The sequence below is a fragment of the Bactrocera oleae genome, chromosome 4, assembly GCF_042242935.1.
Source record: "Bactrocera oleae isolate idBacOlea1 chromosome 4, idBacOlea1, whole genome shotgun sequence".
Lineage (NCBI taxonomy): Eukaryota > Metazoa > Arthropoda > Insecta > Diptera > Tephritidae > Bactrocera > Bactrocera oleae.
Genome location: NC_091538.1, coordinates 66,258,477 through 66,285,114, shown reverse-complemented (window position 1 = coordinate 66,285,114; position 26,638 = coordinate 66,258,477). Strand labels below are relative to the sequence as shown.

Sequence of the window (26,638 nt, the reverse complement as noted above, 5' to 3'; positions counted from 1 at the left end):
CACACAAAAACAATAGCAACAAGAGCATCAAACTTCTAATATACTGTTGGCAAATGCAACAAACAAACAAACGGGTCGCGCTGTTAACACGCGCCATAAAAGCAAGCATAAAAATATCTTACAGCCAATGAAATAGAATCTTTGAGTTACAAACAAAGCGTGTTGCAGCAACTTAAGCTATACACGGCCTATAAATTTTCTTGCTATAATGGCTTTCTTTCATTTACTGCCACTTCGGTCTTTGGCTGCTCTGCCGGCTTTGAGCAATTTCAAAGGGTATCAGCTTTTAGGCCACCTCTCACAACTCTTCTGTACCTATAAGCTGTTCGTTTGGCAATCTAGCTTGTTGCAAGCACGCTTTGGCACGCACTATATTGGGGGCAATACTCACAGGCTGCGCAAAAATCATTTTAGAAATTATTGCCTGCAGAAGTGATGCGCTACGCCCTCCGCTCAGCGTTTCGACAGGCGCTTTAGCGCTGACTCAAGCACCTAATAGTTCTCATAAATTTTGCCTTTTGAGCTATTAACAACCAGAATTTATCGAAAGCATTTAAAATGCGCGCACTTTTATTGCCGGTGGATTGCGAATGGCGTCAAAGCAACGGCAGCGAAGTGTTGGTGCTTTGCGATTAAGAGACAGTGAGTGAAAAAATGTTTAGTACGAGCTTATGGTTGCGATGAATATAAAACCTAAGGATGGATTATTAGTTTGAAATAGGCAAAATTAATATTAAAAACCGGTAAATAATGTATATACTTATTGGTTGAAGAAATAAAATATTTATTATATATGATACCGGCTATTAAATAAAATTATTTTAAATAATCAATGTCTTTTCGTAATTAACAACGATGTTTGAAATAGAAAATATTTATTCTAAATATTTTAGCATGCTGTATTTGAAATACTATTACTGTTATTATTGGTCTACTATTTTTGATCAATATTTTTTGGTATACTAACTCCATTAATAGCTAAGAGAATTTATAAAATTTCTACTTCTATTGAATTCTAAAATTTTGCTCACATCTTTTTCTCCCCAAGAAGCTGTTTATTTGGCAATATCGTACCACTATAGCATATAGCTATACAAACTGAAGGATCAAAACCAAGTCCTTCTATCGATTGAACTTTAATATTTGACAAATTATCTTTACGAAGTTTCATGCAAATGCTGAACATTTTTCCGGAATATTCTTGCATAAATTTATTACAGAAAAATGTTTATGCAAAATACTTTAATTGCATAAAAATAGGTTTCTTATGACAACAGCTCTGCGCTTTAACAAACTTGTACTTATTTTTGTAATACACACATTTGTAATAAAAGAACATTTAAGTCAAAGTTTGGTTCTACGCGGCCGCGTCATTCCCACTCTAAATAAGTATTCGTCTTTTACAAAGTTTATTTTTATATAGCATACACACAGGCGCAGTAGCGCAAGTAAACGACTTTAGAAAGTTTTGTATTATTGTCGCGTAAATGTGAAAGAATATTATTTCTCAGCGGAGCATTTTCGTTTCTGTACAATTTCTTGAATTATACATATGTTGTTGCCTATTCTACAAGCGCGCACTCATTATTAGGGTCGGTTTTTGTATACCAATGCGTACATGGCCGAACAACTGCTGCTGGAAGTTTTATATTAACTTTTGGTTAGGCCAATTACGCAATCGCGTTTATACTGCCGTGTTGTTTGTATACACAGCAACATATCCATGTTAGTTATATTTATTTCCCTAGAAATTTCGAGTATATAATTTTTTTATGGCAAAAGTATACTGTCACGTTCTTAGAGTTTCATTTAGAGTTTCAATTAAATCTGTGCAAACTTTTTAATGTGCACACACTTGCTAATCTAACTAACCACCTCTAAGTGAAATCTGAAGTTCTTTGCGGCTTTCCGCTCACTAACACACAACACACACATATTTGTTTTATTTGTATATACAGTTGTTTAGAAGTGCATTTCCTTGCACTGGGTCTCAAATAATTTGCATTAACCTACTTACTTCTCACTTCAACTTGTTGACTCTCCCGTTTTCCCTACGTCGCTGCTTCCAGTCAATTAGCGCTAACTCGACTAGAGTGCAAACTTTGCTTTGCCACACAACAAATGCGTGTATTCGATTGTTTGTGCGAAAAGTAAGTCGTGTTTGTGTCACAACATATGTTGTTACTTTTATTTCTGCTTGTTTGAGTGTCATGTTGGAGCATTTCATCAAGTAAAGTTTGTTGCTTCCGCAGCATTTAATTGTTGGTTACTACATTTGTGTTGTTGTTTTAATTTTTTTTGTCATCAATTGGTGCCCATGATTGCTTAAAGAATGACATATTTTGGTTTTTTGTCTAAAATTTAAATGAATGTGTAACTCGCAGAATATGAGGCAATAGAGGGTGTTCTCTCAATCTACACCTACCACATCAACTTAATGATGATAGGAGGGGAACGTACTGCAGACCTCGCAGTGGTTTTAACTAGACGGAGGCTTTTTTAGCATTAACCCGTCAGCCATTTCTCCAAGGTTTCACTCCCACACACTCAGGTGCCGAAGTACCTCGCCCAGCAGCCCAATGCTCAACCAGATCCAAAAAGCTGCAACACTAAAATCATAGTCCGAGTCAAATCCGAGTTTAAAGGCCGATAAGAGTTTTCATAGCTCGTGAAGGCCACAGGTCAAGGGTGCACGCGCGAAGACGACCTACCTTACATTGCAAAATAAAAATATTTAACAAATCTAAAAATAACTCTTCAACGTTTCCTTATTATGTACTCAACTAGCTACCCTCCTTTAGTAAACCAGAAGGTAGGAGGTTTGATAAGCAGAAGTTAGAAGAAGGTCTGAATCAATTTATCATATTTTTGGACCAAAGTAGCTTCTTTTCAATAGAAGCATTTTTGGCATTTATGTTACCCATAAATTGAAATTATGTCCATTTTCGCATTGCGAAACGTGATCAAGAAGCTGAGCGCATAGCATTGAATAAATGTATTCTCTCTTCAAAAGCAAAGCTCCTCGGAATGCTATGAAATAAGTTTTTTCAAGAAGTGTATATAGTTTTGATCAATACGAATATCAGAACTTACAATACAGATATTCGAACTGTCGATTCCCACGCTGGTAGTTTAAGCGTAACGGAAATAGGGCGGAATTAATCCCTCTAAGGACAATTAATGCGTCAAAGTGCTCACCAAAATTATTTACCGAATATTTTCTTCAACTAGAGCAACAAAAAATACAAAAACTGATATCCAGAAATCAATATTACTCGCCGTTCTGATTACTTTAATATGTGCCTAGTTCTATATCAAATTTCTCGTCTAGTTCTAGGTATTACAAACAATCGTTAGTTGAAAAAAAACATCTGTGAAAAATATTGTTAGCGTATAAAAATATGGAACAAATTAGAATTTTTAGTAAAATGTTTTGTAAATGCTTATCTGTTTATGCATATACTATCTACTATATGTTCTTAAAATTTGCAATAATATTTTTAAGGAATTTTTATGGGCATATTCAATGCTCGCTTAAAAAATTCCCCTTAAATTTTAACAAAAAACTTGTTACTACATAGTTTTTACACAAAAATCTTAAAATCTACAGTGGTGTGAACGAAAAATCACTTATCGCTTTATACATATGCAGCCAAAACAATTGTTGTATTTTAAAATAAACAGCCTCGTGATAACTGTAAACATGCATATAATCAAAGCTTACACAAAAAAAAAAAAACAACACGCCGCAAATTTTCACACAATCGCGGAACTTTTTTCTTATGAAAAAATATCATATTTTGCTGCACTTTTTTATGTCAACACAATGATAGACGCGTTGATTACCCATTGGCTAAAAGCTGCTGCTGACTGCTACAACATCGATAAAAATGCCAAACAATCTAAATGCATGAACATGTAAGGCAATTACGGAAAAATCATGAATATCATAAATAAAAAGCGAATTGCAATGCACACACAAATACACAAGTACTTAAGGGCACACATACAAAAGCAACTGTTGATTTCTACGCTCGCGTGTTAATGGAGCTCTTGCCGCTGGTGCGTATGCGACAGACATCAAAGAGGCGTTTCACGCCAACGCACACACACATGTAGAGGCATGTGCATGAAACCGTGTTATTTTAGAAGTCAAAAAATATTTCCGGCAATTTACATGCAAACATTTCTGAAATCGAATCTACTCGTTTGGCGCTGTGATGTTTGCAAATCTAATTAAGCCGTTATGTAACGGCATGCATATATGTGTGTAGGTATTGTACTACATATATATATAACTCAATTTACAAAAAATCAAGCATTTTACGAAGCCACTTTGCATGCCTGTGAACGCGTGCATGCCGAAATAAAACATCAAACTCATTGCCATTTTTGCATATTATTTAGCTGTCACTTTCGTTTTAATCAAAAAGCGCGAAAAACAAAAAAATTTTGTTATTACAAAACCAATGCCGAAGCTCTTAACACCTCCGTAAATTGTGCCGCATTGCGTCGCTAACGTTGCTCATACGCCCCGGCATGACTTTTGCCAAATGGTATGCGTCGTTCAATTTAGCGCTTGAGTGCTAATGCTTTTTAGTGCCAAATGTAATTAAAATTTTTCGGCGCCAAGCAATGCTGCTTTAGGAATGAAACATAATTTCAGAGTTTTAGCTGCAATTGAAAGCGAGAGCAAGAGCGCAAATTAGATTAAAATTCTTAGTTTATGCAGATAACGGTATGTGTGCGACTTGTCTCAAAAACAAAAAAAAACAAAAGAGACTAATAAAGATTTTACAAAAAATTAATTTATTTTTCTATCGAAAGATTGTCAAAGGAAATTGTAAAATTTTCAGAAGCAATTTTCGTAATCTAATACTCTTTCTTCGAACATGTGATTACAAAAGTAACTCAAAAAATAAATTTTTTTGGTATAAAAGTGAAAATATTATATTTATAAAAATTAATAACTTTAATAAATATAACTTTAACATACACTGTATTGGTCCAATATCGATGGGTCCGCCCAATCAACAATTTCTACTAGAGAAATAGGTGGGTGCAAAATGGTATCTCAAAAACTGCTACAACTACTGCATTCAAACATATTCAATATGCTGCTAAAAAGCAAAACTCTATCTCACATATTCCTTAAGCATAATTATATAAATTGTTCTTTTCTGTATCCGTATATAGAAAATAATTTTTTGGAATCAAGTGTGTATTTACATATATAATTATCTACGTACGATAACCTCTGACCTCACTGGCGCACTTGAAGAGGCTTTTATGGCTTGCTCGTCAGTGTTATTGTTGTGTTCATCATTATACATACAAGTAGATGCATGTAAATCCCTATTAAGCACTATATCAATACTTTCTAACATAGCTGCTGTATTGAGTAATGTAACGCTTTTGTTTCAGCTACCTCTTTTCGTACTTTTAGTAAATGTTATATATGGTATATGTGTCTGTTTTCCTGAATTCTGATACATTGTGGCATAATGGGTTTCTTGGCAGCTTTTGTCTTATGAAAGTGCTAACATGCGTTTGATATTAATGACTTATGTGTAATCAATACTGCGATTTATAGTAAGCGGATATAAATATTTGTATACATTAACTAAAATTTGCGGTTATTTACTTAATATTAATATTAGTATATAGTAATAATATTGTCATCTATTGAATGAAGATTGGTTTGTATCATAATATCGCATTGAAAAGCAGAAGCTTCTTAAATATCTTATGTTTTGTCACCAAGCACTTCAGTGTTCGCAATTTGTTAGAGAAATACTGAAGCGTATTAGTTACGTTCATGAAAACCTAGTTTATTGTGACAGTCACGGTCCATGTCCATGTGTTTGATGAATTTAGCGTATTCAGCTATGTCTCATCTCTTTTGCGAGCTTTACTCTACGTTAACCTAATTGTGTTGAGTCGATCCGTAAAAACTGGTGAGAACCTTTGCTATTTCCCTGATGACGACTTAATGAGTTTCAAACACTATTTCTTTAACTCTTTCGATGTTAGCGTCATTAACAGAGGTGGACGTTTTGATGACTTTATAACATTCACAGAATACTTTGTGCCTCTCAACTACTTGTTTCATAAACTAAAAGGGTACAAATCTAGGAATTCTTTTATGAATTCGGTTTGCATGCGCAGTATAAATGGACCAGTTCGAGTCAAATTTGATCAGATGGTAGTAGTTGTCATCTTATATGGTTATTATGTTAAGTTGTTTATTCCTTTCAAAAAACCAGTCTAATAGTATCTCATCGTGCGCTTAAGCGCTAATGCTTTATCCTGATATATATAAGTATTTTATTAACTACTGCAAGCAGGACTACCAAACATAAATTTTAAGAAGGAGAATGGTTCACGCTAACGAATAGGTTTTGATATCAAAACTTTAAATAAGAAGACTGTAAATATTTTCACAAGTATTTCGATGAAAAATAACACAGTTTAAAATATAAAATTAATACTTCTGAAACTCGTTAAATTTAGTTAAGCATAAATGAAGACTTTTGAATATATTTTCTTAGAGAGAGTGAAGCCCATAAGATTTCGTTGAATAAGTCCTGCAATCACTCCAATTATATTATAACATTAAAATCATTCTGTGGAAACTTATTTTCATAATTTATGTGAATATTTTTTATTATTAGATGCTACAAAAATCACTTGGAACCACATTCTAAAGGCGATACCATATATAATTGTTTTACGAAATGTTTTTTTTTTTTTTGTTTTTTTGGAAATATATTTTTGAAGATGTTTCTCACCTTCTTGAACAAAATTTTAACAATGTGACGCAAAAGAGTCCTCAGTATAATAAGGCACTCAATTCGGAATCATACTGTCAATAAAGGTAAACCTCATTAACTAAAATATCACTGCTCCGATATATAAAAAAATATTCATGCGAAAACGCAAATCGGGAATATATCGTTTTAATTCGTTATTTCAGTCACACTTTGAGCACTAAAATTTAATGTTGGAATTTTTAACATTCAGTACGTTCCACATTCGCGCTGCAGCAACACACACACATATCTAGTATACATGTAGAGGTAACTTTAATGCCAGCACAAAGACACTTAACTTTTCATTGTACTTCATCGACTGAATAGGACCCCCTACGCGGCACGCTGTCACAAACAATAAAAATGTAAACTTTATGGCTTTATACGTTTTTACACGTGTGTATTGGTCTGCACACAAACACATGTAAAGCCCGCACTATTGTTTGCGTTTTATTGCATTTTAAGTTTCTTTGACCTACAAAAATTTCAAAAAATTGCAGCGCTGCGTGTGGCTGCTGTGAAAAGGTTACCAACTGTATTCACACATAAACATAGAAAGGTACATATATTTGTATGTAATGTCTAAAAAAACGGAATAAAAACGATTAAGCGAAAGCATCGAAAATACAATAAACTTGCAAAGTATTTCTTTTTTTTCACTTCCACTTTAAGTTCTGTAGCTAAAAATAAGGACAAGTAGCCAAAAATAGCGCCGCAGCGTACCCTTGACTTGCTCTGTGCATACACTTACCATTACATATGCAAATATGTAAGTATGTGTGTGTTTTTGCATTGTATGCCGCCGACTTTGCATTGCGGTTTACAATTTTCTCGGCAAAACTCATTTTTATACATTTTCATAATAAAAAGGCATTTGATTCGCACCGTTTTGCGCCCTTGCTTTATCTGCGCTTTCTTTGTTAAAAAGAGAAAACGAAAAAAATATAAATTTCGTCTCTTTTTGTCTGCGGCATTTTGGCTTGCTGCGAGTTTTAAGTATTCAGTTAACTCATTTTCTATGCCACAAAAGCTTTAAGGGGTGGCATACATGCACATATAACTATAGGAAAAACAGTTAAATATTTGTTACAACTCTCGCTTGAGTGTGGATGCCACGGCATATAGAAAAAAAAACAAAATATTAATTGAAGTGTAAAAATATAAAAGTTGCCTTTTCGGCGGCTTAAAAAGTTTCCCTATTGTGCTGCGGTGACTTTTGCATACACACACACGCACACGAATACATAACAATGAATGCTTATAAGAACGCTGCACAGTATGAAAAAGTTAGTGACCTTAAGGCGAAAGCGCTGGCTTCATATATACGTCAGCTTTTGACTGCGCTAACTTACCCCTTTTAGTTGGGCATGAAAAAATGCAAAAGCGTAAAAATTTTAGCAAATCCTTTCAATTTTTCGCTAGTTTAATCAAAAGCGTCGCAACCGCACGCTTACTCTGCGGCAAATATTGGTGACTTAACAATGTTTTTAATTAAAGAGCGAAGCGTCTGCCCTTAACTGCTTTGTATCTACCAATTTGAGCTTACTTTTTCCCCTTTCATATAAAAATACTTTGTTGTAAGCAAAGAAGTGGGGATACAATTATTTGATTGTAAATCCCTTGATTAAAAGCATAATATCTTCTGATTAACAAATTTCTTATCACAGAATTGGGAGAAATTGTATTTGCTTTGAGACAAAAAAATGTAAAAAGCAATTAAACTTTGAACCCTACTTATGGTAGACATTTTAATATGGATGCGCTGAAATCTTTAGAGTTTTGATGTATGACGCTTTAGCCCTTCGCAATTATTGAGCCGTTACTAATGTATATTCCTATTTGTCGATTCCGCATGTCTTAAATCATCTAAAAATATTTGATGAATTTTACTGAAAGCTCAAATGCTCATCTGAAATATAGTAGAATGTCGAACAATATTCTTTTGGTGCATAGTCCCTATTTCACTATACCATATTTCATCTTCTTAGCTATATCTACCATATATCTGAATACTGAAAACTCTGAAAGTAAAATTCAATTTGCAATGAGTTTTCTGAATTAGGTTCTTTCAATTCAGTAAAAAGATAGTGGCATCAATTTAGAACAATATTCTAGAGATGTTATAGAATTAAATAAGACAATACATTTTTTTTTTAGATTTTTGAAGCCGTGATACCCATGTAACACTTTAAATATTATATATGAGGCATTGTTTATAATGATATACGATAGCTACAGATTTTGTAGGTTTGAAAATTTGCAGTTTAAAATACTTATTAGTTAATTTTTTAGAAAGTAGTTTCGCAAGCAAAATTTGAATCTTTGAATTTGTGCTTTAAAATCGCAATATAACACGATGCAAATTCTATTTTTTCTTATATTCTGAAGTTTCTATTTCTTCACATCTCTTGCAGTTACGGTAATCGTCGTTGAGGCGTATAATAAATATTTTTAAATGTTCTTTGGTGTCACAAAAGTGATATTTTTCAACATTTGTCCCGATTTATACAACGTTGGTCAAGTTCTTGCCCTAATGATTTAATTTACTCTCAGTAAAAGTGCAATCTCAATAATTTTGTGTTGTCAATCTTGAGGTACGAATGAACATGAATTGTAATTTTTCCTTTTCCTCTCGACTTGCTAATTTTCTTTGCACTAAAAAACCAAGAGAGAGATCATTCAAATAGCCCGAGTCGTTTCTGAACTACAAATGTTTAATTTATTTACCATATATATGACTAAAATGTTGACACGATCAAACTTAACTCGGGCAGGTCCATATTACGAAGCCAAATCAATCAAAAGTGGTTTTAGGTTGGAACTCTTTTTGTGTTCATGTGAATCTCCATCTCCATCTGTCAGTGAGTGTGTTTGGCAGATGTTTGTTTACGACGCTAAAAGTTTTTCTAGCGAATTTTCTATATTGGTATAACGCACTCATGGCGCGTTTTTCGAAGCAGATTTCTCCATTTCAAAAATAGAAAAAAGTGACATTAAGCTAAATCTAGCGAAGAAGATTGCTGAGCGGTGACTCTCGTTTAGTGTTTGGCCAAAAAGTCAGTCACAATCATGCTGAAAATCCATATATTTTTGGTCCACAAATCCGTTTACGACGAATTGCTTCACATAGACAGCCGCCAGATGGCCAAGCAGTATTCCTCACTGACGGTTTGGCTTTGTGGAATGAATTTATAGTAAACTACAAGACTACAATGAAAGAAAACGATGACCTTGACGTTTTACGGAAGTTTTTCGGTTTCGGCTCATTTTTCGAGCGCCATTCACTCTATTGTTGGTAATGTGACGCTACATACCCAAAATAATAACAAAAATGTGTTAACTATATAAGACATGGTAAGATCCTCTGCTATCTCTCTGATTAATATTGATCTTGATATGTATACAAGCAATATATGAATTTCAAATGATTAGGCCCCATCATACATATACATTCACAACTCCTCCTGGCCACTGACGTTTTTAGGCTTTAATTAATGATACATTTTGTTGTATGCGATGTATGTGTGTATGTGTAAACAGATAACGTTGGAAAGTGATATGAGTAAAGGCCTTTTTTGGAGCGGAACTGGGAACAAGAACTTATACCTTCTGATAAATTCTTGCTAATATCTTGAAAGATGATACAATACAAGTACTAAAACCACACTTGAGGAAAAAGTTATTCTTATAATGGAGAAGAGTTTGGATTTACCTCTTAATAATTATTTTATTTCCCACTTTAAATTATGTACTGCAGCATTTTAGAATAAAGCTTAACTGAGAAACGGGGTTTTATTAAATCACCAGACCTTGTCTCTGCTGTAATCGCCATCTAAACCTGCAAACAAAAAGCCAACAATAATTCATTTTCTGTGTTTCCGAGAAATGCAGCAAACAAAATCTAAACAAACAAAAGCTTAAAGCGCACTTATTCATACTTAAACATACACTTACATCTTTATAATGATATAAGTATATGTATACATGTGTATACAGTTACATAGTATATGTTGCAGACTAGTGGCAATGTTAACTGCTGCATTATAGAACAAAAGGCGACTGCAACTATTGTCGCATTTCATGGCTGATAATACGGGATCCAAAAGCCGCCTGCAGGATTAACACATAGGCACAGCCACATGCTCGTAACAAAGCCGGAAAGCGCAACCAAAACAAGCGATATGAGCAAACGCGGCTGCTAGTTTCTAAAGCGAGAGTAATGCAAATTAATACTAAAACAGTGGGCGAAGAGAGCGGGTAGCTGAGAGAGATGGAGGGGTAAGAGCGCTGTGTAGAGAGGGCTTGTGCCGCAATGCTTTTGTTTAAAGTTGATTTATGCAACGAAAGTGGGCACAAGTGAGCGTGTGTGTGTGGCAAACGTGTAAGGTCAGGACATAAAAGCTCTTGATGCAATAAAAATTTACACAGAGCACTGTTATGCTGGATTATTTAAGCAGCTATGTACATAAATGCATGTGTGTGTATGTGTGCGGTACTAAAACGTGTGTGTGCATACTTTCAGTATTGTGTTGTTCTTGCTTGCATGTATTTGTGTGTATATTTTTGCGCATATAATTTTAAATCGCATCTTATTTGTTGCATGCATTTTGCAAAGCGCTTTTCTGCCGTGTGCGTGTGTTCGATTTAATCGCCTTTTGTAAAAGCTAAACAAGCAAGTGCTGCTAATTCAAAGCAATGTGGCTTAGCGTAAATGAAAGTGTGCACAAATCTTGTTGGAAAATAGTATTTTTTAATGACTTTTTATGCAATACGAGGTGTAGTTGTTGTTGTTGTAGAATATAGTCATTGCATATATATATATAGATATGGATAAAGATATAGATATAGATATAGATATAGATATAGATATAGATATAGATATAGATATAGATATAGATATAGATATAGATATAGATATAGATATAGATATAGATATAGATATAGATATAGATATAGATATAGATATAGATATAGATATAGATATAGATATAGATATAGATATAGATATAGATATAGATATAGATATAGATATAGATATAGATATAGATATAGATATAGATATAGATATAGATATAGATATAGATATAGATATAGGTATGTAGATATAGATATAGATATAGATAAAAAAAATTAAGATGATGATAGAGATAAAGATAAAGATGAAGATTAAGATGAAGAAATTAATTCCGAATTTGTAGATTGAAATGAGAATAGAAAAAAATATACCTGCAGGGGGAAATTTTAGTTAAATTTTAAAAGATGTCGGTGAGCAATCAAAGTTTTCTATTTAAATACCACCAACAAAATCTGTTTTCGTTTAAAATATCATATCTTTTGACTAAACTTTTTACATCACGAATTCTTTTAGAGTATAAAATTTTCTAAATGGTCTACCTCAGGAGGAGTTTGTTTATATTAAAAAATTCGTATATTTAGAAGTATTCTCTGCATTCTCTCATTTAAAATCATAAATTCGATATAAATTATTTTTTTGGCTCATGCTATATATCGACATATTTACTTTTTCTTTGGCTGTAGTACAAGTCATAAATATGTCAAGCCAAGTTAGCGCAACAGCGAAATTTTTACTCCTCATTGGTTTTGTGAAATGTTCGAACAAAGCGCTCCGCAGACGCAAAATCCCAAATTTAATACAACAAAAATATAGAAAAGCTCATACTCGTAAGTAACAATAAATAAATTGATAAATGGCGTTTTTTTGCGTCTGTAAATGTAAGCTGCCTGCTAACTGCTTCATCTTTTACTGTCGACTGCGCCAAAGAGCACTTCGTAAATGAATGCTGCGGGGTAGTGTTGAAGAGCAACTGCAAGTAATCACAAAGTACAAGCGGCGAGCATTCACTATCTGCACTGCCAGTTTGCGATTGGCAATAAATTTCAATTTCAAAAGCAATTTAATGTTGATTTTTTCAATTTTTCATTGCGGCTTTTATCGAAAATTAAAAACTGTAAAACACTTGTGTACCTCAAACTGGTCGGTTGCTGGTGGTTCGCTCAGCGCTTTTGATGATGCCTATATTTATAATTGTATAAAGCAGCACCAAATTTTTACTTTCATAGAGTAGCGATGAATTTTATCCAACTGAAAAAAAATTTTCGTTTGATAAATAGTTTTAGTAATAGTGCCATATACGTAATTGTATTTGAGATTAACTGAATTAGTAAGTGAAACCAATGAGGTGTAGAGACACAGTTCCCACGACAGTCGCGTCTACGTGACCAGAAAGGATCCGGATTATTGTGAGAATAAGCACTTTGAACTCGGCGCCAATACTTAAAATTGTTTGAGGAAGGTTTTTTGCCGATACAAAAACAACGGAAATAGAGGGAAATGAAATTTTCATTTATAAATAACACATAATGCTTAAATAAATATATTACTGATAAGAGATGTAGCCATGTCCGTCTTTTTGTCTGTAGAAACGTGAACTAGTGCCCCAGTTTTTGAGATATCTATCTGAATTTCTGTATGCGTTCATTTCTCCTCCAGATGCTGCTTATTTGTCGGAATAGCCGATAGTGGACCACTAAGGCTTATAGGTGCCATATAAACTGAACGATCAAAATCAAGTCCTTGTATTTAAAACTTTTTTATTTGTGAAGGGTATTATAGCTTCGATTGTGAGTTAATTTTTTGTCTCTATACTGACAGCAGATTCCTTTCTATCTTTTCGATTCTCTTTTAATATATCAGTCATTCGCATTACTCTTTATAATCCAAAAATATGACCAAGAATTTCCCTTACTATGACAGGGGTTTGACTTTATGAATATATACTATATTTTGTAAATTGGAGCGCCTGTACTGATTCTTGACTGTCTCAGCACATAAATATCAGATTTCAATTGTCTATGTGGCTCTTCAGTAGCATCTTTTAAACTGACCTCTGCATTTGACTTCAAATTATCCTTTTAGGTTAGATAGAGAGAAAGTGATGAATATACAGCTTTTTATTGATCAGACAACAAACTTCTCTAGAGTATAAACCATTTTGAGCCGCTTAAATGAATTATGAGGAATGTCTTTCTCACCAATTTGTTTCAGTGATATATATTCATATAAGGTTATCATTTTTAGATATGGTTTATTTGGGAAGCCATAAAATAGAAGTCCTGTAATCAGATATTATGTGTAATCAGATCTTCGTATAAATCGACAAAGCCCTTTGTGGTCAATATAAATCTGTTTGAGCGTTTTGTTTCTATTTCCACCAACTCAAGGGATGTCTGATCATGCGAGCTTTCATGTGTTTAAAAAGGTAAGAGTGTTAAGAAAGAAGTTTTCAGATTTTTATACCTCTTATTTTTTGAAATAGCTTCTACAACTGACATCCGATTAAATTCTCCACCTTAGCGCATAGACATTGATAGGGCAATGAACAGGTAGAGGCTCAATAACTAGGGAAAGGCTAGCCTTACGAAAGTCGCCTTGAACCAAAAAGATCTTACGACAATGCCAGAACTAGGACTGGCAAAACTTCCGTGAATCTCTGCTAGCCAGTTGTAGAACACCCGAAGAGAACGAAGCACTCACTCGTTCCTATTCCCCTACTAGTGGTCTGGTATATATGTTCATAAAATATTTAAATAAAATACAATAGTAAGATATAAAATATTATAATTCACCATTTTACCTTAACTCTTTCTACTAAATGCTCAATATGCGCAAAACAACACTCTCATCTAAAAAATTCTATTTTATTGCAGCAATTCTCAGTACTCTCGTTTGCCTTGACTTTATATTGTGTTGCCCCGCAGCTAAGTCAGCCGCGTCTTGGAATTTCAACAAAACTGCAGCTTCGCAATTTTTTCTTTTACTCGACATTCTACCCTACCAATGTCATTTCTTGTGCTTTTTGTCTGCGAATTTCTCATTAGCGTTGCACATTGCATTGTATGAGCGCTTAGCAATAACCAGTGGTTGGCAACACACACATACAAACACGACAATAAGCGCTTTTGACAGACACATCTTGTACTTTTCTCTGCTTTTTTTTTCAATTCTATAAGCAGTGCATTCAAATTGTATTTGTTATTGTGATTTCATGTATTTGGAAAGCTTTGATATTTACTTCTTTGTGCTTTAATTTAGCTGAGAACTGCCTTTTCACGATTTGTGACTATACATTTCTCACAGAGTTCTCACAGTCTGCTGCAGACTTAATGCTCGGAATGTCTTTCAGCTGCTCAGTGTTTCCTCGGCGACAATTACAGTCGTTAACGACTCATTATGTGGCTGTAAAATGGCGGCACATTTGAAAAAGCCGCGCTGGGGGAATGCGAAATGAAAGAAAATAAAAGAATGTGTGCTGCTAGAGGAAAGCGTTCACCTTGAGTGCGGTTTCTGTGGAAATTCAACACTTAAGTGCCAGTGCTTTGTCATATTAATTAATACTCTATTATATTTTAATATGCTCAGCGTTTTCAATTATAATGGTCATAAGATTTGCAATTGCAATTTCGCTCGGTGAATAACTTTGTATTGGGCATGTGGAGGCTAGGGCAACATGAAGGCAGATGTAATTCAGTTATAGCCCTATATCACAATGTGCTAGTGTCTAGAAAACAGTCCGTCAAAATTTCATTCAGATAGCTCTACATAAGTGATATATTTAGTACTAAGTTAACCGATATCCATATCTAGTATAAGGAAGCTAGAGCGGGCATGAATCAATGTTGAATTTATGTGAAGTGGATGAAATGAAAATGATATGAATAAAGTTTGGTTCAGATCGGTCGAGTTCAGCAATTTTTTTTAGATAGTAGTCATAATTCTAGCATTAAACGTGAAATTTATTTGTGAGGAGTAGTTATAAGCGGTTGGTTTGCTAAGCATTGATAGCTTAAAAGATATATCTTATATATATATATATCGGTCTGAACTTTTGAAAACTCTTTTTTGTTCTCAGAAAGCTGCTCGTTAATCGGAACAGCCGATATCGTATCACTATAGCGTATAGGTGTCATACAAACTGATCGTTCAAAATCAAGGTATAGGTATTTTTATACCCTTTTATTATATAAGAAATGTACCGGTTAAGGGTATAGGACTTCGATGCAGCCAAATCTAATTTTTTTTTCTTGCTATGATCCTGCTATATGCCACCCCTTATCATATACTTCAGTCCTCAGTCAAAGAAAACGCTTGGTAATTGTCAAAATGATGATTCAGGAATTTTAATGCCAGTTCTCCCTTTTTAAACCCAATTTTATTAAATTACTGCAGCATATTGCTACTAACTATTTTTGGTCGAAATGTCCTAAATCTCTTACCAAGAGGTAACAAGTTGAAGGCCGCTGATACTCATATTTAAATAATCTCACCTCTCACCTAAGTCGCTGGTGTTGAAAGAACAAAGGTGAAGTGTTGAAAATGCAACAGGAAGGTGTAAAATTATGACAACAACAATAAGGCTGTTTGTGTATCGCGAAGTTGTTGCGACAACTACAAATAAAGCTACACAGGTGGCAACTGCTACAAGTACAACATCAATAACTGTTATGCCGCATGAAAATGCGCACAAAAAGCAATAACAACTGCCTGGCTGACGCTCTCACCGCATTTACACGTGACTGCACTTTGATAGTTTCGCATTTTTTTTTTAAATTCTTTTGTGTTCTCTACTTTCAACCATAAAGCTTACTATGGAATTTTTAACGGTGTGCTTCTCCTTGGCATATCTCGTGCGGCTGCAACGCTGACAGGCGTGCTGTATTTGGTATGTTGCAAAAGTACTGTTGATATTCTACCACCATTGTGTGCGTGTAATATGCACTTCGATTTCAACTTGCAACACTGAAACTATTTGCCGTTACTTTTTAAGCGCCAAAACTACCTGTGCTGTGGCCACTGTTTTTTGATACCCTTCCTGCAACAAATAAAGTTAGCGCACTAGAGTGCTACTCGAATATTTTTTTGTGTTTCTCGAAAATCTTCGCATTACGCACAGTGCTTGTGTGTGTTGTATGTGTATGTGTGTGTAGTACGCATTGTAATTAAATTTTGTGCTTGCCATATATTTGTACCGTCGCTATCAATTTAGTATCAGTGCTTTCGCAGTGCAAATATGAATGTAAGTTCGCACACACATACCATATACCGTTAGCATTCTCCACTTGCCACACACCGCTTCCCAGAGCTGAAAACTTTTTCCGACTTTTTTCACACCTCTTGTCCCACTTGTATGGTCTGCCATGAAAGTTATGCCTGCCTCACGTGTGTTTCACATGGGCGCGCACGCACACACTCGCATGTTTACATTGTGTATGGCCTGTGTGGCATAAAATCGCTTGCATTTACATTTGCATCGGTACACGCACATACGCACGCAATGTGCTGATCGTGCATAGGGAAGCTACGGCAACACTCAAGAATTTGTCGTAATTCGGCAAATTTGTTGTCGCAGCAGTTGCCGTTGTTGACAATGGAAAGCGTGTTGGCGTTGCGAAACTTTATTTGCTATCTCGTTGCCGCTGGCACTCATGCATATTGCTGTTGTAATTGTTTTTTGTGGTTCGTTGAGATTTCTGCTATGTTATTTACTCTCACCTGACATATGTAGTCATGTAGTGTGGCATTACTTTTATTTCGCTCGGAATGTTTGGGGAATTGCATGCATTTATACTTTGTTTCAGGCAGAGTTTTCGTGATAATGTTTAAATTTGATATCAACATATATACGAACACATATATGATATCCTTGTTTTCCACCATATTTTACTTAGTTTAATTATTGCACATAAATCAGTTTGTATTATTTCTTCCGCTCTTAACAGACACACTTATTTAAGAGACACACCTATTGTGAATGCTGGAAAAAGGTGATTTTTGGAAATAAAAAATCAATTGTTTTAAAACTTTAAGTGTATATTTATAAATATCCAAAGAATACCAAAAAAATGTTTGAAGAAAAAAACTAAATATTTTCGACGACGTCGCTAAAAAAATAACAAAAATGTGTTTAACTGCAGCAGTGATTCTGGCCTTCTCCGTGAATGAAAATATTATCTGCTAGAAGTTATTGTCCGTCCGACCTATGGGTCGTAAAAAAATTACAATTGACAAAGTGGGTTATTAAGTTGAATTTTAATAAAAAAAATTTATAGATTTTGGTCTGTAAAATTCGATTTTTGATGAGATCAAAAAGTGGTAGGTTATTGTTTTTAGAAGTATATACAGAACATGCAAAAAATTTTTTATTGATCGGATAATTTTTCTTCGAAGATCCGTCAAGCAAATTTTAGAAATGCAAGTTTGAGAAAAACGCATTTAAAGTTTAGTTCCAGTACGTCAAATGTAACGTCTTTTTTAACAATAATCCAAACATAATGATTATTTCAATAAAATTACACGATAATATTTCAGTTAATTGTAATATTATTCGATACCAAGTGAAATAGGTTTATAAGTCCACCAGAACTTACACAAGGAATAATACACTGGCGCCTTTAATTCTAGCAATTGCGAGAATATCTAATAAGAGCCTCAATTTAGCTCTAATTTCTTTGCTATATATTTGGACTTTCCCTTTGATTATCATGAATTCTAATGCTAAAATGGGTCAATGGGTTTTCAAGTTGACCTCGCTTAGGCTTAATGATATTTAACGCCCTCTACTCACTCATAACCTGCACTACTTACAATACATATGTACTCTTATGAAGACAATATTATACTATATTGCTATAGTAAGCATTACTGACTGACTTGTTTAACTGTCATTACTAATTGCTTGTTGGCTTACTTAAAGAAGTGTCTGTGAATTTGTGTTATAAGCAAATTACAGTATGTATTTATATGTGTATATCTGGAAGCATTGATATACAAAGCTTTATATATAATTACACTATAATTTATCGTTAACTATTTTTCTTACTTTTATTTCTTTAATTTTTACAGCGAGTTATTCAAATAAAAATGAAACGAGAAAAAACTTTAACTTCGCCTGCACCGAAGCTATACTACCCTTCACAAGTAAAAGTTTTATACAAAAACTTGATCTTGCTCGTTCAGTGTGTATGTCAGCTATAAACTACAGTGGTCCACTATCGGTGATACCGACAAATAAGCAGCTTCTTGAAGAAAAATAGACATGTGCAAAGTTTCGGACTGATATCTCAAAAGCCGTACAAACAGGCATGGCTAAATCGACTCAGTTCGTTACGCTGATCATTCTTACATATACTTTATAGGGTCCCAGAAGTTTTCTGCGTGTTAAAAAATGTGTGATGAACTTATCCTGTTCAGGGTATAAACATTATTTAATATGTCTATTGCTACACAATTACTCATAAGTTTTACTTACTTAGCTCAAAATTAACTGCTACTTAGTCCTAATACTATACTAAACATACTTTATGGCTATTTTTATGCTTGTTCACTAAGTTGGCTCAATTAATGGCTTCCATATGTACTCATGAATATATGCAGTAAATAACCATTATGTTTATAGTAAATATACAGCTTAACTATGCTAATAACCCCCTGTATTTTGAAAGAAATCAAATTAATGACGAAAGGAAATTGAATTCAACGTTGATTAAGTATCATCAGCGCTGTCAATTCGGGTAATTACGGCTACAACTGATGAGCTATAATGACAAATGCACATATTCACCATTTAGTAGCTATACAGGGTGTGTTGTAAACTGCAAAGCAGTACTTTGTGTAATTTATTGAACTCGTTATAAATTTAGCATTTACATATATGTATATGCATCAAGACATTATAGCATCATAAACTATGCATTTTAATGCAGTTTATCAAACACCCTGTCAAAATCATACAAAATGCACTACATGTTATGCATTTGCGTTAAAAAATATGTATGTATAATATAAATGTAATATGCTGCATGCAATGTAATTATTTTCCTATTAGTCTTATTTATGAGTCGCTGGATGTGTGGCATGTCGGTTGAGCGGATGTTCATTAGGCAGCCATATTTATCAGTAAAACAACAATATTTTGTTGTTGAGGAAGTTAATTTATGTAGCAGTCAGACAGGATTTTGTCATATTTTGTAACATGGCTAAATACCACATTTGTAGGTAGAATATAGTTAAATATGTTGTATATGTTGGGTGTTACTGAAACTTTATTAAAAGTTAAATATTTTTTAAAAGTTTAGTTAATTCTGTGATTATCTACCAATAAGCTAATCTTTGGGTTTAATATTATGAGATATTTATAAACACCTTTACCCGCGAAAACTTTTTTCTAACAAAAACTTTCAAATACTCACTTTTTTTAACCACTTCATATAAAATATAAAATAAGATACAGATTTCAGTTGAAATTTTAATTGGCTTGAAAACTCTTTGGAGCTAACTATAGTGACGAGAAAGAGATAAAACATGAAAACCCGTTAAAAAGTGCATTACTTATAGCTTAAGAGGTTATAAAGAGATCTTTATACTGATTTTGTTTGGAAAATTTGTATGGCAGCTAACAACGACCAACGGTCCCAAAATATATTTGCAGTTCAAGCAACTCTTGAATGAATAACATCATGGTTTACCAAAATATTTTTATAAGCTGACTTAACCAAAACCACCAAGCCACACGAAACCTTAACACATATGTGTTAGGCAAAAGAATTTGAAAGATGATATGCATGAAAAAGCTCGCTTTGATGAAACCAACGTCCCACCCAACCACCCATAAGCGCGCTTCAACGAACTCATGTGAGGTTTGCACACAGCCGCAGAGGCAGCGTCAAAAGTTGTGAGAAAATTAGCATAAACATACTGTTGCACACACTTAAATTCACAAGGAGCACATAAATTAATACACACACACACACATACTAGCCTAATAAAAAAACCGAATATAAAGCCGGCTTTACATGCATATTCGCACAGCATAGCAGCCTGTGTGCGCTCACATATACCTAATTCATATATATATGTGTAGTTGTGTGCGTATGAGCATCGGTAAAGATGTTAGGTGCTAAAAATTAAAATGTTTATGCTAAAAACAAAGTGGGCGCTTTCGTACAGACAGCCCACTTGCTACTTGGCCCCGTGTCACTGCTGACTGTGCAGTTTGCGAAAAAATGGCATGACATCTGTGGATATGTGTGAATAATTTTGGTTGACATTAGTATCACATTAAAGTGCCGGAACTGTTAATAAAATATGTTTAACTTGCCATGTTAATATGGTGTGCAGGAGTTGGGTAGTTCTAAGCGCAATTTTGCATACGTATTTAAATAGCTGAAAATATATATGTAAAGAACTAAATGGTTGTAGAAATGTTAGCTTTTATGTGCAAAAAATGGTGCGCGCTTTATAGACCAATTTTCATGTCATAACAAAATTTTCACATTCATTTCACATTCACATCACCAAAATTTTTGTATTTAGTGTTTGGAACAGGTGACAATGCTTCACAAAATACATATTTTCTTACTTAACCCTGGTTAATACAGACATTGTATTTTTTTCTATTCGTTCATCAATTGAATTAGCACTTTTAGACAGGTCACGTCCACGCACATTGTTTTATTTGTATTGTTTCAAAAATTTCAGGTGGCAACGCTTTACAAAATATATTAGTATTTTACAGAACCTTACTGGATGCCCACATTATTTTATTTCTATTATTTCAATAATTTCACTAAAATTACATTTTTAAACAGGTGGCAACATTTCTCAAAATACATAATTTGTTTACTTGACACTGTTTGCTACCTACATTGTTTTATTTCTGTTACTTCAAAAATTCGATTGATTTAGTATTTTTAATCAGGTGGCAACTCCTGTCGAAAAAAAAATCAAAAACCCCTTCATGCTCATATGTTAATTTTTTTTATTTTAATGTCACGCATTTTGTTAACTTCAAAATTTCTAACAAGTGGCATCTCCTTAACAAGCTCGCTTTTTGCATTCCGAAGAGTAAACAAAAACTTATATATTTATATGGTATATATTTAAAGCGTCTTCGCTTCTGTCTGACAGCGTTTACTATGCTGTGGATATTCCGATCGCACATGTTAATCTGATAATTCGTCAGTTAACACTTCGTTATAACAATTTACTATGTACCTACTTTTTGCTCTCTCTCAGTAGTGTGGTACCAAAACAGTTGATTAAATATTATTAAATACTCATTTTTAAAAAAATTGCCACAAATTATTTTGTAGCGAACGGCAAATGTATTGTTTTTTGCAATGAATCTAATGAATTTTTTAGGCCACGCCGCAAAACAAACAGCTGTAATGATGTTACTAAGCAACGAAAATATTATTAAGCTTGTCACACTGGTACTTCGTTGCTTGGTGGAATGATAATCTGTTAATTTACAAAAACAAAATGCCCGTAAAAAACTACGGAATAACGACTAACGAATTGAAAAAGTTGGTGTGAATACCCTTAATATAATTTCGTAACGCTCGTTAAATTTGAGTACCATAACTAAACAGTACTTACTTCAGAAATGTTTATGCTTAACAGCAAACTATAAGTGGAAATTATTTGGGCAAGTCAACTGCGTCTGACGTTCTCCCCACAAAATCCCACAAAATGTCGGTGGATGCAGTAAAGCGTTGGATTAGAAGAAGTCACTTAAAATTAATTGCTAAATTTATGCTAAAAGCAATATATAGTTTGGACTCCTACTGTTCGGAAACAATAAATATGCCAATTAAATTATAACGCGCGTGCCTGCGAGTGAGAAGTAAGCCAACATGAGCCACAAACGCAACAACGAACATCGAATACACACAAAAGTTTTTATTAATATATTTCGAAATACTTATTTCTATTCACTTGTCATATTCATTTAATTTAAGTATTTGGTCAAATTTCCGCAAGCATGTATTTATTATTCTATGCCCATTCATTATGTTTACCTATCGAGTCTTATTTCATGGCTACTCTCTTTTGCAGGTCTTACATCTTACGTTACGCAGGACAACATTAATAATGAACTACATCGAAATATAAATCAAAATTTAATTATGTCGCCCGTGTCAGCCGGCATTTCCGGTTCCATTGTGACGAGCAATTATAACGGACCCGTGTCCCAGCCGCCCGCGCTGCCAGCCCCCGGCCATGGCAGTTTCCACGGCAGCTACAGCGCCGCTTTCACAGCTTCATCAGATATGCCTTATCCGCCCTCTTCCATTTCGGCGTCCTCATCGTATCGCCACCAACACCAGCAACAACAGCAGCAACAGCAATTGAATCTACAACAACCATACCATCAAACAAGTGGGAGTAGCATAACAAGTTTTGATTCGGCAAATGTAATTGATGAGCGACACCAACAGCGGCAAACCCATCAGCAACAACAGCTGCAGCACATAGCACGCCCACTGCACAAAATGATTGGAGTGGGGCTCGGCAGTGGTGGTGGCGCCGGTGGTATTGCTGGGCTTGAGCACAACAACCTCGGCGAGGCGGCGCTGGGCGGCTCAGCTGAGAGTGCCAACGCCGGCTTGGAGGAGATCTATGCGGCGCCTATGTATTTCGGCACGGAGAACTCCACAGTTGTGACGACGCAAATTGGTGCGTCCGCACATATACCCTGCACCGTACATCACATTGGCGATGGTGTGGTAAGTACATTTTGCGCAATTTCCTATTTATTTGTTTGTTGAAAATTCATTTTGCGGCCCGCGAATGACGGGTAGGCATAGTGTGTGGTTGTTGTGCCAGCAATTAAGCCATCATTCACGATATTCAAGAAACTTATGGCGTGCAAATAGCTGGAGTGTTTGAAATTGTATGGGATGTGGGCATATAAGCGCTTGTTAATGGGGTAAACGGGTAGTAGAGACCACCAAAAATAGCGCTTTGTTATGTTAAGTGATGTTTATTGTGATTTACATAAAGTGTGGCACATGGAATTAAGTCATGAAATTGTTAATGAGTCTTTGAAGTTGAGCGGCCGCTCACGGGAAACTATCAAGAGATAGGTGCCACAAAATTATTGCTGGATAAAAGGCAATGTTTGTATAGTTTTTTTAGTCATTGCAGCTTGTTTTTCTACTATAGGCTTTTGCTAATGAATTATATATTATAATTACTTTAACTGAATTTATGTATGCCTCACAGCAAGCGTTTAGTTGTAATATTTAGAAGTAGTAATTGCTCTTCTTAAAAAATCAATATTTTAATTTTAAATAAGAAAAAATAACTGATTTCTCTCTAGTTCTTTTAAACTATTATTGTTTATTATTTGTTGCCAAAATTATGGTGCGTATTAATGTGAAAGGCTTGAAAATTTTACTATAGTATTTAATTTTTTTTAAATTAATTAAAAACCAGAAAAAACGTTCACCTCAATTGCGCCGCAGCTAGAATATCTTTACAAATAAAGAAGTTTCTATACAGGCACCTGATTTTGATCGTTCAATTGGCACGACAACTGTGAGATTTAGTTGTCCGATATGAACAACATTTTCACCGAAAATTTAGCGTTTTCTTAGCTAAAAATCCATGCTAATTTTGGCAAAGATATTTTGTGAATTAAAACAAGTTTTCCCTGCAAGAAATTAATTCCGATTGTTAAGTTTGTAAGGCAGGTATATGTTATAGTGGTTCGATATCCACGAATCCGGCAAACGTGCAACTCCTTGGCGCTCAGTGGGGGAAAAGGACGTCGGCAAAATTTCAGATTGATATCTCCAAAACTGAGCCACTAGTTCGCATATTACAAATAGACGAACATGGCTAAGTCGACTCATTTAATTAAATAAATGCCGTTGTCATTTGGAACATCTTTACACAAAAAAAGCAGCAAACATAACTAATTTACAAAACGTATTGCGTTTAGCTTATATGCACAATGTATCGCCGACCACGGGGCGTATGAGTAACATGCAACCGAAACTTACCAAGCGCTTGGCATGAAAACATTTGCGTATAACTACATAAGTACACAAACCAAGTAATGCGATTCACAAATAGATTAAATGACACGCACTGTGCGAGCGATCTTGCCAACTTGTTCTACTTATTGTGTACCAATTTACAAATCTTCTTCTTGATATGTCAGTGCCATTTCAATTTTGCTTCTTCCACACAAACATACAAATACACATGTTAAATGTGCAATGAACAGTTATTTGTTGTGTAAGAGCAAGTAGTGGCACAAAATACACATATAAGTAAGTATACTCATAGCAATTATTCTGTGGTTGAATCGCACGTGCATATGTAACCAATGTTGGAGTAAGCACACGACCTTGCGGTGAATATATGGCTGCCTAGCAGGTGATGTTCGCCATCTATAATTACTTGGTGGCATAAAAGATTACCTAACAGATGAGAGTGGTAGTAATTTTCGAGATTCTAAAGTGAAGCAGAAGTTTGTAATGATTTCCATACTTGAGTAAATTTTTTTTTGCCCCAGGAATAGTACAAGTAGATATAACAAAAAATTTATATATTTGTATTATATTATATAATTTTTAACTCTTCAATATTTTGAAAAAAAATATTATTTAAATACCTCAATATATATTCGTTCTCATTATATCATATTTAGTTTGTCAACAAGTTTGTAACATACAGAAAAATCGTCGGAGACCCTATACAAGATACATATTGAGTTTTTGTGATATCGAACTGTTATTTTGCACAAGTGCTTTTCACTCCAAGAAGCTATTTATGTATCGCAACTGCCGATATCCGAAATCCGATCCAAATTAAGACAAAGCTCCTTTTATACGATTTTATGCTATAAGAAATGCGCCTGTTTAGGGTATTATAGCTGCTGTGTAGCCGAAGTTTACGGTTTCTATGCTATCCTCTGCAAACTACCCACCCACCGCACCCTTAAGCCCACATAATTTACTACTGGGCTTAGTTTTACAATAATATGTTAAGCTTATTTGTGTGACAGTGTGCATTGTTTATGTGTACGCTAAAATAATTCTAATTAATGATTCTTGAATTGTCTGCACAGGAAAGTACTCGACACGTGCATTTGCAAGTCTGTGTATTCGCTTTCATTATTGGGGGTGTATGCATTGGTAAACTATTATATGTGTGTAACATGTTTGCATATTGTGCACACAAGTTTGCATGTTATTTCTGCGCAAATTAATTGTATTTGTTGGTTATGTCTGTCTATAACACACTTGGACTCAGCCAATTTCCACTATTAGTGACGCTCTACTTATTCATTATACATGACCTGTGTTGTCGTTCAGCAAATGAAATATGCGATTTAATTTAATTTGCGCTGCGGCAGAAAAAGCGAAACGCAACCAAATGAAATGAGTAGACTTTGTTTGCTTTTATTTATTTACTTTTAGTTTTTTATGTTTTCTTTTTGACTCTAGCAAATGCAGTTTATAAACGCTATATTATTTGGAAGCAGCTTTCAGCTATTAAGTAGAATTGTGTTATGTTGAAAAACTCTTGCTGTCAACTTCTGGCTGCATATTTTTTGCTTTCTTATTACTGAAAGTTCTCTTCTTGCTTTCGTTTGAGGTCAGAACTTTAGCAGGGAAAAATATGAAAATATAAAAAAGCGAACATTTTTTCAATTTTTCTTTATAGATCAAGCAGTTTGTATAGTTGTAATTCACTGACGAAAAAGCGTTTTGATTTGAACTTGCCACTGAGCTGTGCAAAATTATACAAAGAAATATTATATAAGTTTTTTGTGTTGCAGCACTATTTGAGCGACATGCATTTTTTGAGCCAGAACTGAAAAGGCTTTTCATAAAGGCTGAAATATTTGCTAAAAAATTCAGAATAACTTATTAATTAAATGCCTTTGCAAAACTTATAACGATGTGTTATCAAAAGTGGCTCCGATTGACAGCTGGTAAATTTACAACTTATG

The 26,638-nt window shown here is 34.3% G+C and overlaps 1 protein-coding gene across 2 annotated transcripts in view; it reads left to right on the top strand.

The window, feature by feature from the left end:
* dpr13 (defective proboscis extension response 13) overlaps window positions 1–26,638 on the top strand; it is a 133,220-nt gene that overhangs the window by 69,734 nt on the left and 36,848 nt on the right. For both annotated transcript variants that reach the window (XM_036370049.2, XM_014247327.3), the window contains exon 2: window positions 22,726–23,396. In XM_036370049.2, coding sequence (XP_036225942.1) covers window positions 22,726–23,396 — 671 coding nt within the window. The remainder of the gene's footprint in view (window positions 1–22,725; window positions 23,397–26,638) is intronic.